The 13329-nt window shown below is 50.9% G+C and overlaps 5 protein-coding genes across 5 annotated transcripts; 2 read left to right on the forward strand and 3 right to left on the reverse strand.

The window, feature by feature from the left end:
• Nucleotides 1-528: 528 nt before the first annotated feature.
• On the reverse strand, nt 529-3180 carry BO83DRAFT_229733 (THO complex subunit THO1/HPR1). Its single transcript, XM_025526892.1, has 7 exons — nt 2883-3180; nt 2715-2793; nt 2545-2663; nt 1801-2487; nt 1598-1747; nt 1229-1542; nt 529-1172 (listed from the first exon to the last, which is right to left on the reverse strand). The coding sequence occupies exons 1-7, from the start codon at nt 3120-3122 to the stop codon at nt 746-748; spliced, it is 2016 nt and encodes a 671-aa protein (XP_025390341.1). The 5' UTR covers nt 3123-3180; the 3' UTR covers nt 529-745.
• A 196-nt stretch (nt 3181-3376) lies between these two features.
• Nucleotides 3377-8031, forward strand: BO83DRAFT_357443 (RNA helicase aquarius). Its single transcript, XM_025529251.1, has 4 exons — nt 3377-3641; nt 3706-3806; nt 3861-7331; nt 7400-8031. Exons 1-4 carry the CDS (start codon nt 3406-3408, stop codon nt 7852-7854), a joined length of 4263 nt encoding a protein of 1420 aa, XP_025390342.1. The 5' UTR covers nt 3377-3405; the 3' UTR covers nt 7855-8031.
• A 70-nt stretch (nt 8032-8101) lies between these two features.
• Nucleotides 8102-9519, reverse strand: BO83DRAFT_436001 (PaaI family thioesterase). Its single transcript, XM_025535927.1, has 10 exons — nt 9438-9519; nt 9323-9363; nt 9226-9238; nt 8997-9062; nt 8906-8948; nt 8770-8841; nt 8670-8716; nt 8567-8585; nt 8435-8513; nt 8102-8365 (listed from the first exon to the last, which is right to left on the reverse strand). Exons 1-10 carry the CDS (start codon nt 9462-9464, stop codon nt 8284-8286), a joined length of 489 nt encoding a protein of 162 aa, XP_025390343.1. The 5' UTR covers nt 9465-9519; the 3' UTR covers nt 8102-8283.
• A 161-nt stretch (nt 9520-9680) lies between these two features.
• BO83DRAFT_334494 (TFIIH/NER complex subunit TFB2) lies at nt 9681-11550 on the forward strand. The gene is made up of 3 exons (XM_025528380.1): nt 9681-9861; nt 9920-10007; nt 10075-11550. The coding sequence occupies exons 1-3, from the start codon at nt 9735-9737 to the stop codon at nt 11294-11296; spliced, it is 1437 nt and encodes a 478-aa protein (XP_025390344.1). The 5' UTR covers nt 9681-9734; the 3' UTR covers nt 11297-11550.
• Nucleotides 11551-11735: 185 nt separating this feature from the next.
• Nucleotides 11736-12428, reverse strand: BO83DRAFT_425407 (uncharacterized protein; the record flags this gene model as incomplete). Its single annotated transcript, XM_025535208.1, has 1 exon — nt 11736-12428. One exon carries the CDS (start codon nt 12426-12428, stop codon nt 11736-11738), a length of 693 nt encoding a protein of 230 aa, XP_025390345.1.
• Between the last annotated feature and the right edge of the window lie 901 nt (nt 12429-13329).

Consider the following 13329-nt stretch of genomic DNA (forward strand, 5'->3'; position numbering starts at 1 on the left):
CCTTAATATCCTGGTCAGTTCTGTGCAACACTTCCACCCATCAACGTATCTAGAACACCCCTAAACTCTGAAGAATGCAAACAGCAAAGAGGGGGTTGAAGGGGGGCTATGCTGTGGCCCCGCATGCAGACACAGAAAGGAGGGGCAGGAAAAGACAGCAGAGACAAGAAAGGAAAAGTATGCGCGAAGGCCAACCATAGACGGATGCTATCCTCGTTGTCGCCACAGACTAGGAGGAATATCTCGAAAAAGGATAGGGTGAGAGTTGTGAGCGCTGCCTATGAGTGGCTGCTGATGGTCGCGACCAAGTAGGCCCTTGGTGTCCCCTAGTAGAATGACGAAGTCAAGACGGTTGCATGCCAGCCTCAGGACCAGGCGCCGCAGGAGGCCAATCAATCCGACCATCATCCCCGCCGTAATCTCCCAGTTAACTCCCTCGTGACTACCACCGCCTTCCTTCCATCCACCTGATCGCGCCGTTCATGGCCTCATACTTCTCTCAGACTGGCACTAGGCCAAAGCAATGCAAACGCACTGGCTAAACCTGCAGTGGCTCAGGCAGCCAAGGTGCCTGCAAGGCATCTCTTTTAGTGTTGTGATTCGGTTGCATATACCCAGGACTACCATGGATCACTAACTGCATTGGATCCAACGCAGGACCGTGTGTGACCGATCGTCAGAAAGCGTCAGCTAGAAGCCAATCATAATCATGTTCATTGCCCCGGTCACTGCCTTTCATAGAGCGCTAAGTGGCGTTATTCATATCGTTTGGTTGTTCTGGGGCAGCTGCTTCTACCGAATTAGCTGGAGTCTGTTCGGTGGCAATAGCGGAGTTTTCGTTTTCGGTGCTGGAAGCTCCAGGCTCCTGCCCATGCCCAGTGGACTCGCTTCCCGCTGGTGGCTTTTCTGAGGCTTGAGGTGTACCTTCTAGAGCCTGCGGTGTACCGTCTGACTGCTGGGGGGTTTCGAACAGAATCTTCAGGTTTTTGCCGTCCTCAATTTTCTCAAACTCAGCAAGTTTGCTTTTCGCGGACAGCCGTAGTATGCGCCAGGTTTTGCTCGATTTTGACCGCATGGCATATTCTCTATCCTCCTTCGTCTGTGCGGTGTCGATATCTAACTCGTCGTCCATGATTCCCATCATCAAGGAATCAGCAGCAGGGACGGAGAATCTTACGCTGCGTCAGCCCATAGCTAGCGGATAATTCTACGGTTCGGGGACACCTACCTTTCCGGATCCTTGAGTCTTTCCAGCCCTGCCAGCGATTCACCCTCGGAGAGAAACTTCAGATCAAGTGACCCCATAGGAGAGGTACGGAGGCGCTTGTTTGCATAGACCTTTGTGGCATGCTCACGAGCGCCTAGGTATTCCGATACAGAAACGGGCGGCCTCTCGATCAACGGACAACCTTCTGCTTTCCAGCGCACCCAGTTCTTGTCCCTTGAAAGAACGGTATCCACCATACGATAGTAGAATTTACCACCGATACCTTCCTGAAGATATTCCTCGATCGCCTTCCTCATCTTGACAGCCCATTTGGCCTGATATCGTTAGCAAGCATCCTCAAAAACGGAACATCACACAACAGAGCCTCACATCATCGTCATTCAACACAAAGCCGTAAAGGACAGACTTGTTGGTCAAATCAGCTAGCTTGGCTTTTGCCTTTGGCGTAAGAGAAAGCATGAAATCAAGAAGGATGAGAGCCTGGACAAGAACATGTCTCCTGAATGCCGTGTCATTGACCTGCGATAATGTATTAGTGGACGGTTCGAAAGACTTGAACTAACATTGCGTACCTCGAGGTCGAACAAGTCTCTGCTTGTCAAGTACTTAGGATTGAAGCTGCTCGCAATTTCCTGTCCATCGGTAGTCCGCTTCCGCTTGGTGGACTTTCGAATCTCCTCCGACATCTTGCTGTTGCTCGAGTTCTCGAGGTCTGTGTCCACATTCCTAAAAGCAGAGAGGGTCGCTTCCAGCCCGCTCTTGAATTTTGCAAAATGTTGAGGATCAAACGTCTTGGTCGGGGCAGAGAAGTAGGCCTGCAAGCCCCAGAAAATGGGATACAGATCATCAAGATCCACGCCTTTATCCTGAGATTCATCTTTACTGCTAGAAACAACCACCCGTGGGGTTTTGGGAGGTTCTTGCGCGGGTGTATGGGATTCGCTCGCAGATGTTGTTTGAGCTTCACTGTCCTCCTTCAGGCCTTCGGTCGTTGTTGGCGCCTCTGGTTCATCTGTCATCTCCACATCCGGATCGGCGACATCCTTTGCAGCGGCCTTGGTAAGTTCATCATAAGTAGTAACATTATCCGTATGGTATTCACCCCGAAGGTTGACAGCACTCTTATCACCGAGGGGGAAGCTTTGGAAGAGGAAGATGAAGACGCGCCCGCAGAAGACTGTATCTTCAGCCCGTGAAAGCCTGCGTAGTAGCTCGTTGCAGGAGCGTAGAATGATTAGACTCTTTTGCTTAAAGTGTTTCTGCGGCGATGTTAACAGATGCGACGCAAAAGACAATGGCTCAACCAGCGAACCTACCTTAGTATTCCGCTCTCTTCGTGATTCTAAATAATCAAACACCTTCCGACAGCCGTCAATGGTTTGGCTGTCAAGTAACTCCTCGATCAGCCAGAAGATGAGGCCGGGCTCACACTGCTCTGCGAAGATGTCAGGGCAATATCATAACCACAATTCCACCAGGAACTGACCATTATCCGAGAATATTGAGATTATATCGAGTAGGTTCCATATGCGGATAAACGAAGGGTCTTCGATCGAGGTAGAAGCCTGCGGGTCAATTCCTGATTAGCTATGCTCTTGCTTCCGCGACGTTGTTGTAGGAACCGGGGTTTGAGTGTTGGGAGGGGATATCATACAAGAAGACCGTAGAACTTCTCCCGGAATGCGATTTCTACAGCAGCAAATTGAGTCTGCTGGCTGAGACCTTCTGCCAACTGTTCGTCGTCACCATGGATGAGCCAGATTGAATCGCCCAGCTGCGATTCCGTCAGAGGGGGTTCAATGTGATTGTCCGGTTTGGCACGTTCTGCGCGATTTAGGAGATCGTCAATCAGCCTCCTGTAGGCGTGGATCGCGCCGACATCAACGTCCGCCATGCCGAAAGCTAGAGGACTGGATGATAAGTCGTTGCGAGCGTAGAGAGGTAAAAGGAGGATCGAGTGTTAAAGAGGGAAAGGGAAGAAAGCAAGCAAGCAAGCAGCTGCGGCTCTGCGGGTTCTAGCCGCCGGAGGTTTAACTAAGGAAACTACTAACAGTATCGACCGACACGCGCGCGCCAGAAGCTTTCCCAATCCCGCCGCCCGCCACGGACCACTTGCGCAGATAAATCGGATCCGCGCCCCCGGAGTCCCTTCAAGCAATCCTCCCCAACGTCTCGGAATGGGCCTACAATCTCGTCAGGCAATGGCGCAGGGCCTTGACTCCAGACCGACTGTGGAGGACTTCCGCGAAGACAGCGCATGGGTGCGGTTAGCCAAATCCCACTGGCTGGACGGTTCCAAGGCCCGCAAAGTCAAGCAGGATGTTCTTAAAAAGGATCTCTGGGATCCCCTCGAGGCTGAGAATTTCAGCTTCCGGTCGCTTCTGACGCTAGAGAATCTCAATATCCTGGAAAAGTGCGCATCTCCCGCAATGCTTCTTCGGACTTCCCCTCTTCGACAATGCCTAACTCGCGAATAGATTTCTTTGGCCGACCTACACGGAAGATGCCTCGAACTACCATGTGCTCCTGCTTGCCTTGATTGTGAGCGTCAAGCAGCGGGAACATTTACCGATATGGGGTATGTGAATGGTTTGCACTACTGGGACGATTTGAATTGCTGATGAAGGGTCAGATATCTTCTCCGATCGACCGGCGGATTTCTCCAACCTTTTCCACCGTATCCTTTCAATGAGCGTCGATCCATCCCTCGGAACCTCTTCCCGATTGTCGATAGTTTCTTTCATTATTAGCGCCTTCCAGTCCGTCGAGAATCCGTTGATACGCAAAGAATGTGCACCACTGGTCTCGATCTCCATCTGGCACAACCTATCGAGCGAGGAGGCAAGAGATCGCCTATTGGCGAGGAGTTCAGGACTGAAGAAAGCATGGAGAGCCGCAGGGAAACGGTACGATGCAGGAGATGACGCAGGCAAGGCCAAGATGCGCTTTGAGCGATCGTGGCTATACACCATGCTTTTGGATTTCTTCCGGAGATTGAATGGACCCGAAAGAGAGCAGGCGGATAATCTGCGGTACTGCGAACGACTACTTGAATTCCTTGTGGATCTAGAAAGCCAGCCTCCTACCAGGCGCTATGTGAACACGCTTTTGAAAGACCTCAACTTCCTGTCCGTCATCCGCCTGTCGCAAGTATACCGCTCTGCAGACAGCGCGCTGTTCCGTGATCTATGTGGTCTTCTGGAACATTTCAGCGCATTTGCAATTGATGACTTCACCGGGGAGGCTCTGTCACCCCAGGCTATCTACGATGCCCACTGCCAAGAGTTGGCACGTCTGCAAAGAACCTCTATGAAGTATTTCAAGGACAAGTTGATGATTTTGGCTCTTTCCAATTACGGATCGATTGAACAACGCTCCGAACTAGAAGGTCAACTAGCTACCTTGGAGGAATCTGAGCTTCGAGATTTGTGCTCGCATCTTGGTTTCCGTACAGACTATCCGAAACAGTCTCAGATAACGCCGGATCGTCATCTGTACATGGAGGTTCTCTTGTCTTTTTATGAAAAGAAGACGACATTCCAGGAAGCTGCCTCCCAGCTCAGCATTGTTCCTACCGAGGAAAATCTCTACGACTCTACTTTGCTCCGCAACGAGACATACGATGGATCCAGGCCACTTGCGATTCCCAAGCTAAACCTTCAGTATCTTAGCACCGGTGACTTTTTGTGGCGCTCCTTCTTGCTCTATCGGTCAGAGGCATTCTTCCAAATCCGCAAGGATATGGAGTCGATCGTCAAACGCATGCAACCTCGTGCAAGCCGGGACGGCAAGACATTGAACTTCGACGGTTTCTCAAGGATGGCCATCCCCATTACGAAGCCTGCCATCATCGAAGTGGCACCTCCCAAGGTCGGTTCGGCAAAACCTGCGTTCGTCAGGGCTGAAATAGCTATCGAAGTGGGTAGACTGGCCGACCACATCCGAATGGAGTGGGAATCACTTCGCCCAGATGACGTGGTCTTCTTGTTGGCTGTGCAGTCAGATGATGCAGGAAAGCCCGGCTTCCGAGAGCCTGAGACCCCCGGCCTGAAGTATCTTAGAACAGCAGAGGTCGTGCAAGTGCTTGATGAGAACGGTCGTCCATTGCGCGAGCCTGCGTCAGGCCAAGCGAACGGGCACAGATATAGGCCGCGTGTGCGGAAGTTACTGGTCAACCTGGACTCTGCTGCCTTCAAAGCAGACAAAGACGGCCTTACGCGAGGAAAGCCGGATGTATACCCGTTGATCAACGTGGTAGCCAGACGGAAGGGGCGAGAGAATAACTTCAAGTCCATTCTTGAGACGATGCAGAAACTCATTGTCTCGGATATCACCCTTCCCTCCTGGATCCAGGATATCTTCTTGGGTTACGGAGATCCGGCCGGTGCTCAATACACACAACTGCCTAACCGATTGAGGTCAGTCGATTTCCGGGACACATTCTTGGATTGGCAGCATCTCGTTGAGAGCTTGCCCGGTTCAACCATAGAACCATCCAAGGAGGAAGCATCAAGCTTCGGTCCCCCGTACGTAGTTGAGTACGTTGAAGAACCTTCTAAGACACCTTCGGCGGAAACGTCGAAGAAGCGGCGGAGGGAACAGGCCGAGAGAGAAGCAGGACCCAAATCTCTTCGCGTCTCGACATACAAGCCACCCAACCCAGGCCCGTATCCAATTGACGCGCCCAAACTTAATACCGTTCGATTCACCCCAGCACAGGTAGAGGCCATTGCTTCTGGCACTCAACCAGGGCTGACCGTGATCGTCGGGCCTCCTGGAACAGGGAAAACGGATGTTGCGACGCAGATCATCAATAACATCTATCATGATTTCCCCAATGAACGCACGCTACTTATTGCGCACAGCAATCAAGCACTGAACCAGCTTTTCCAGAAGATTGTCGCGTTGGACATTGACGAACGTCATCTTCTCCGTCTCGGTCATGGTGAAGAGGAGCTGGAGACCGAAACCAGCTACAGCAAGTACGGACGCGTGGAATCTTTCCTTGAAAATCGCAATCACTTCCTCGGCGAGGTCATTCGGCTAGCAGCATCCATTGGAGCACAAGGTGCCCATGGAAATTCGTGCGAAACTGCCGGATATTTCAACACAGTCTACATCCAACCTGCGTGGGCCAAGTTCTGGGATCAGGCTCGCAGTGAAAGCGCTTCGACCGAAGAGATCATCTCGGCCTTCCCGTTCCATACATACTTTGCCAATGCGCCTCAACCTGTCTTTGATGCGACAGCGACAAAGGAGACACTCCTTGACGTGGCTGAGGGATGCCAGCGGCACATTGACAAAATCTTCTCCGAGCTGGAAGACATCCGTCCATTCGAAATCCTGCGTCAGCCCAAGGATAAGGCCAACTATCTACTTGTGAAGGAGGCAAGAATTATCGCAATGACATCAACGCATGCTGCCATGCGTCGCCAGGAAATCGCCGATCTCGGCTTCCACTATGACAATGTGATCATGGAAGAGGCGGCTCAGATCACGGAGATCGAGAGCTTCATCCCCGCTGCTCTGCAGAACATGAAGAATGGCGAACTTCCTCTGAAGCGAGTAGTCCTTTGCGGTGACCACCTCCAGAATTCTCCCATCATTCAGAACATGGCTTTCCGACAATACGCCCATTTTGAGCAAAGTCTGTTCCTCCGGTTGGTGAGGCTGGGCGTTCCTGTTATCACACTGGACCAGCAGGGCCGCGCGAGACCCAGCATTGCGGAACTCTTCCGGTGGCGTTATCAGCGACTTGGAAACCTGCCTGCCGTTGAGACGGCGCCAGCGTTCAAGCAAGCCAACTCCGGTTTCCAGTACGAATATCAATTTATCAACGTGCCTGACTACCAGGGCACCGGTGAACGTGAACCTACTCCCCACTTCATCCAGAATCTGGGAGAGGCCGAGTATGCCGTTGCTATCTACCAGTACATGCGCCTCCTTGGATACCCGGCCTCCAAGATATCCATCCTTGCCACGTATGCAGGCCAAACGGCATTGATCAAGGATGTCTTGAATCACCGCTGTGCCAAGAACGGACTATTTGGCATGCCCAAGATCGTCACGACGGTGGACAAGTATCAAGGTGAACAAAATGACTGTAAGTTTCTCCACGGAGACAACCCGCCCCGTACAAGGAGACCTTAACTGATTTGTACCTCAACCCAGACGTTATTCTTTCCCTCACCCGAACCCGCACCGTCGGCTACCTACGTGACGTCCGTCGTCTGACCGTTGCACTCTCCCGTGCCCGTCTTGGTCTGTACATCCTCGGTCGTCGCGAGGTCTTCGAGTCATGCTACGAGCTCAAGCCCGCATTCGACCTACTCTTCCAGCGCCCAGACAAGCTCATGCTTTCCCCTGGCGAGATGTTCCCGTCTGCGCGCTCCCTGGACGACGAAGTCCAAGGCACTCCGATGGAAAGCGTCGAACATCTCGGCCAGTATGTTTTCGAGATGACCCAGGCAAAGCTCAAGGCCATGGGTGGAGAAACCGCTGTTAACAATGAGATGGATATGGGAGGCGACGAGGAGGTTGTGATGGATGAGGATGAAGTCATGCTTGGGGCTGGGGAGGAGGGCGATGATGATCCTTTGCACGAACATACTTTCACTGAAGCGTGATCTGTTTCTTGTTGTTCTTGTTGTTTCTCTCCTGGCCCGTATGTGTGTACGCATGCTACATGCTCTTCTTTCTTACTACTGAGAACCCCGATTTTTATCTATTCCTAAGGAAAAGTCATATATGAATGGACTTGGATGGCTGGGCTATTATTTGAATGACTGAATGGTTGTGATGAGGCTTCTTTCTTTTATTATTTATGCTACTACGTGTGCGTCGGTAGATCTGCCTGGTAGCAGGATTAGTATTACTATAGAAGAAGAGCCTGTAGAATTGGCTATGTAGTTCCGCTTTATATACATAGAAAATCTCTATATCCCATTCTAGTCCATGTGCTCTATCGTGCCCGGCCGAAGAAGAGACCAGCGTTTACTATATTAGCAAAAAATAAACTCGCCTAAGCAAACGCACCAGACATGTGTAATAACTACCTAAGATGAGGAGGACTCGGACTCGAGCTTGTTGATCTCCTCAACGATGTTTTGAGGATCTTTCCATGCAAGAGCGACAAACCTGATAGAATATTAGTACATCAATGCCTTCTGTGAGTGAAGAGACATATGTTTGTATGCGAAAACTTACTTGGTGTGGCTTCCCCTGGCGAAGACTTCACCCTTAGTGTTCGCGAACTTAATCGACGTGTATGCAAGGGTCTTGCCAACTGCAGATGACTGTAAGTATATGCAGCCTTTCAAGTGGGTTCAGGGAACTTACATTTGTCACAGCTGACCTCCTGTTACACATGCAGCAGGTTAGCCTGGACGTGCCTTTCCCCCCTTCTGTCATGACTACTAATAGTGAGGGCACATATACATACCGCTAGGATCTTGTCTCCTACTTTGCCACCAGAGCTGAGGTACGTCACTGTATAATTTGTTAGAGGTCTTCGGGTAAAGTAGAAGTTGCTGTCTGCTCACCATTCAGGTCGGTCGAGACACCAGTCGCGAACAGACCACGGGAAGCGACAGCTAGGGAGCCGCCAAGGTCCACTTTGTGTCATTGGATGTCAGCAGAGGCGTGTTCAATGTGAGACGGTGTTTGCATGTGGCCTACCCATGCTCGCAATGGTGCCGCCATGGAGGATGTTCAGGCGGTTCTGGTTATTGTCAGTCACCAAGTAAACAGTGTCGGGATTCTGGCTTACCGTGTGCTCCTTCTTAATATCGAGCTCAAAGTTGACCAACCCAGGTTTGGCAGCAGTCACACGAAGCTGGGCGCGATAGAAATCATTGTTAGTATAGAGTTCCGAAGCATTTAGCCGGTATCAACGGGTGTCCCCGGGACCGATTTGGAGTGAGGCCTCAGCTGAACGTGAATCCATTGAGGATAATTCTGGATGATGCTGGTTGTGGCATCCCGGCATAAAATCTTACATTGTCTAGCAGACTAGATCACCAATTCCATTGAGGTCCAGTCAGTAAGCTGAACCCAGAACAGACATGAATAAAGCAGTCTGCCTCTATGACTTACCGAGGCTCTAGCCCCGAATTAGCCCGAAAGGACTCCCAAACCTGCAAATATATATTGTTAGTACAGGCATAATTTTTCTCAGTGTAGTGCAACACTAGGTAAATAAGTAACTCACAGAGCGGACAAAACGCAAGGCAGTCATTTTTCGCTGAAACGGAATTGAAGTAGAGGTGAGAGTGAAGCTTCTTACGAAGTAGATAGATAGATGATTGTTTAAAGTGAGATCATCGGCCGCGGCCGCTTCATTGCGCTTGGGGCCTGTTTGGCGCGCCGGAGCAGCTCCGCTTTGGGGCCGATCATCTCCAACTCAAATCCCAGGCGTTGGTTGGTTTCTTCTTTCTTTGGCTTCAAGCTCCAACGCCCCATTTCTTTCCCGCCGCATCATGCTGCAGCGGTGACTCCTGCAGACAAGATGGCTGCCGCACCATCTTCTCGTCCCTTTGAATACCTCGAAAGCCTTGCTGGCACCGTCTTTTACAAACTTTACCAGCAGCCATCGACGGCTCTCGCAATATTCAGGCGCATGCTGCCTGATCTGGGTATGTGTCGCATGTGCATTCACAATCCCAGTGCTTCATCAACTGACTGCGTGACTAGCAAAATGCTTTGTCATGGCACTTCTCTACCTGAAGGATCCGCTCCCCGCGGCGGATCTGGAGGCTTGGGTTAAATCAGAAAGCTTGAAGTAAGTGCTGGGCAAGCACCCTGGAAGGGTCTCCGCGGTGATTGTGATTAACACAAGCCTCACACAGAGAACGCGACAATGCGCTCTCCATCCTAGGGAGACTGCATATCCTCTCCAACACTGTCACAGCGGATAACGTCCGCGCCTACAAAGTCACCGACCCGTTCGCCACCTCATTGCGACATGCCCTCACCGGCGCCGACCAGACACAATCCTTTGGCGTCCTTTCACACGTGCCTGCTGGCTCAGAAGTCTCAATACCCGATCTCGATGAATATGCGCGACGACAGTGGGAAGGAGTGCTGGGATACATGGTCGGTACCGGAGGCATGGGAGCTCCCCAAGTGACCCTCAGCAAAGGTGTGAAGGAGCTCCTGCAAGCAGGTCATTTAGTTGAAATCCGAGATCGTCGTGTCGAAATCACCCAGGATGGGTTCGCCTTTGTCCTACAGGATGTCAGCACGCAGGTGTGGCACATATTGATTCTCTACGTCGAGAGCGCCAGCGCCATCAAGATGGACAGTGTCGAGGTCCTCTCGTTCGTGTTCCTTCTCAGCAGCCTCGAACTCGGAAAATCATACGAAAAGAACCACCTCAGTTCGAAACAACTGCGCATGCTCACCGACCTTGCCGACTTCGGTATCGTCTATCAGGAATCGCCCGATGCACCGCGTTTCTACCCCACCCGTCTTGCAACGACGCTCACATCCGACTCCAGCGCCCTGAGCAACCCGCTCTTGGGCTCCCTCTCCGGTCCTGCCGGCGAAGCCTCCAGCAAAGCGGGTACGGGCTTCATTATCATCGAAACCAACTACCGTGTATACGCATACACCTCATCCCCCCTACAGATCTCCCTCATTGCTCTGTTCACCACCCTGAAATACCGCTTCCCCAACCTCATCACCGGCAAAATCACCCGCCAGTCTGTCCGCCGGGCCGTCGAAATGGGCATCACCGCCGATCAAATCATCTCCTATCTCTCTACTCACGCCCATCCGCAAATGCGCAAGCACAATGTCTCCCGCTCGACTTCGAACCAAGCCGGAATTCCCCCATCAGTCCTCCCGCCCACCGTGGTGGACCAGATTCGTCTCTGGCAGCTAGAGCGGGACCGTGTCAAGGCTACTTCCGGATTCTTGTTCAAGGACTTTGTCAGTCTGGCAGAATACGAGGCCCCTTGTCGGTATGCAGAGGAGATTGGTGTTCTGGCATGGAAGTCGGATCGCAAACGCATGTTCTTCGTGACGAGGCATGAACAAGTGGCTGCGTTCCTGAGGAGCCGCAAATAAAGATGAGGGTTCATCACCTCCAACCAAAAAGGTGTTGGCTGAAACAGTTTTACGGGGCTGGAAAAGGAATATATTATTATAGCAAAATTATGGCTTCTTGCGTTGCATAGAGGTACGGCAGCTCGGCGTTCTGGCTTCTCGGGACATTTTTATGAAACTGATGATATATAACCCGCCCAATTCGGAGAAATGCGATTGTGAGGTGGGGTCTTACAAACTGTATAATAGCTGGGAAAATCAAAATAGAAGAAAAGGAAGTGTGCTTTTTTAATGAAATAGACAAGGATCATTAATAGTGATATGATGGTAACTATCTGTCCGTCCCTAGCACAAATGCAGCAAGACCACCACGCATCATATATACTAACTAATACACAACTCTTAACCTCACGGCCTCTCCACCAACAACGGACAAAACAACCCAACTACAACTAGGCTATCAGTCCCTAAAACGCTGACCACAAGGTCCATGAGCCTTTTCAAACGCCAACCCAAAGGCCCTATAACTCCGCGTCGCGTCTTCCGAACGACACGCATCCTCCAACAACATGAACGCCCTCCTAAATCTCCCCGTAACGCCCCTATCCAACCCAGCAAGAGCCGCTGCCCGCTGGGAATACCCATGCCTTGATACGGCCAGCGAGAACACACTTGGTGGGCGAATTCCCGTCACGGGATCCGGTGCATTGAATAAGTCTGCGTAAAGTATGGCGTTGAGGACGGTCACGAGTCTTCCAAGCCAGTAGGCGTATGATTGGGCTCCATATATCGGTTCGAGGCGTGTACGTGGCGGTGTGGGCTGTTCTATGGTGGTAGATGTTGAGGTCCTTTGGGGAAGTCGTGATGGAATGGGGGAGTCGAGACGGTGACGTGGGAGTGGTCGTGCTAGTTGTTCAGGCCGTGGTGGTGGTGGTGGTGGTGGAAGGGTTCTTCTTCTGCTTCCTCTGCTGGACGCTGGATGAGGGACGACAGGTCTTGGGAGGTGTGAAGGAAACGGCGTCGGACGGCGCCTGGTGGTGGAGGTGGGAGTGGTGTCTGGGTTGGGATGAGCTTGAGGACGGGGAGTGGTGCTTGTGCTTGTGCTTGGGGCTTCTCTTTCATGTTTGTCTTCGCCTTCGGCTCGAGGTTGCATTTCTGATAGTATAGTTCTTATAGTTGTGTATGTTCGGTTTGCGGCGGTGGTATAGCTTTTGGAGATATGGGGATAGGAATAGCTAGATTGGATGTGGTTTTTGATGGCTCTTGTGATTATTTGGGTCATATTGATACTGTTGATTGAGAAAGGTTCATTTTTTCTGGTTGATGAATTGTTATTTGATGCCGTATACCCTGGTCAAGGAACGTGTTGTGTTTGGGCTATCTCTCCTGTGAACGAACCACGGATCGATCAGTAAACATTTATCACCCGAAGTGAAGAAGGACTACAGTCACTCTCACCTGCCCTTTAAGTGTCGGTACAGAGAATATGTTTGCTCGTTTGTTTGTTACTCCATCACATTGTTGGTGGTCTTGCTGGTTATGGAAAGATTTGAATTTAATAGTTCCGAGATTTGTCTGCTCGGATATATTCGATATCAAATGATGGTGTGAGAATCCGAAAGATGGAGCGAGTAGGTAGCGTGGGTATATCACTGGAGCATGGCGCACATAAATGTAAGTAGGATCCAATGCGTGCAATTGGAGCAAACTGTTTGTCTATTCCCATTGTCTCAAGTACTCGTGTTCATCGTCAATCACTGTTTCAAGGACAATCGACAATAGGAATTTAGATAGAGGTGAATCAATCTAGCAAAACTCCAGGTGATACTTCCACTCTTATGACCTGGATGCGAGCCATTAATATGACACTTTCGTGAGAGGTATTAGGAAGCAGTTATTTACCAAAGTTGGCTATTGTCACAATTGATACGTGCCTGCCTAGCCTGGCACGGTTTCGAAGTATGCAACTCTCATATATCCACAGTATAAGGTAGAACATTAGATGTCAACTGCTTCTAAATCTATATGCTGCATGTATTCAAGCAATTCCTATT

The sequence above is a fragment of the Aspergillus eucalypticola genome, assembly GCF_003184535.1.
Source record: "Aspergillus eucalypticola CBS 122712 chromosome Unknown BO83scaffold_7, whole genome shotgun sequence".
Lineage (NCBI taxonomy): Eukaryota > Fungi > Ascomycota > Eurotiomycetes > Eurotiales > Aspergillaceae > Aspergillus > Aspergillus eucalypticola.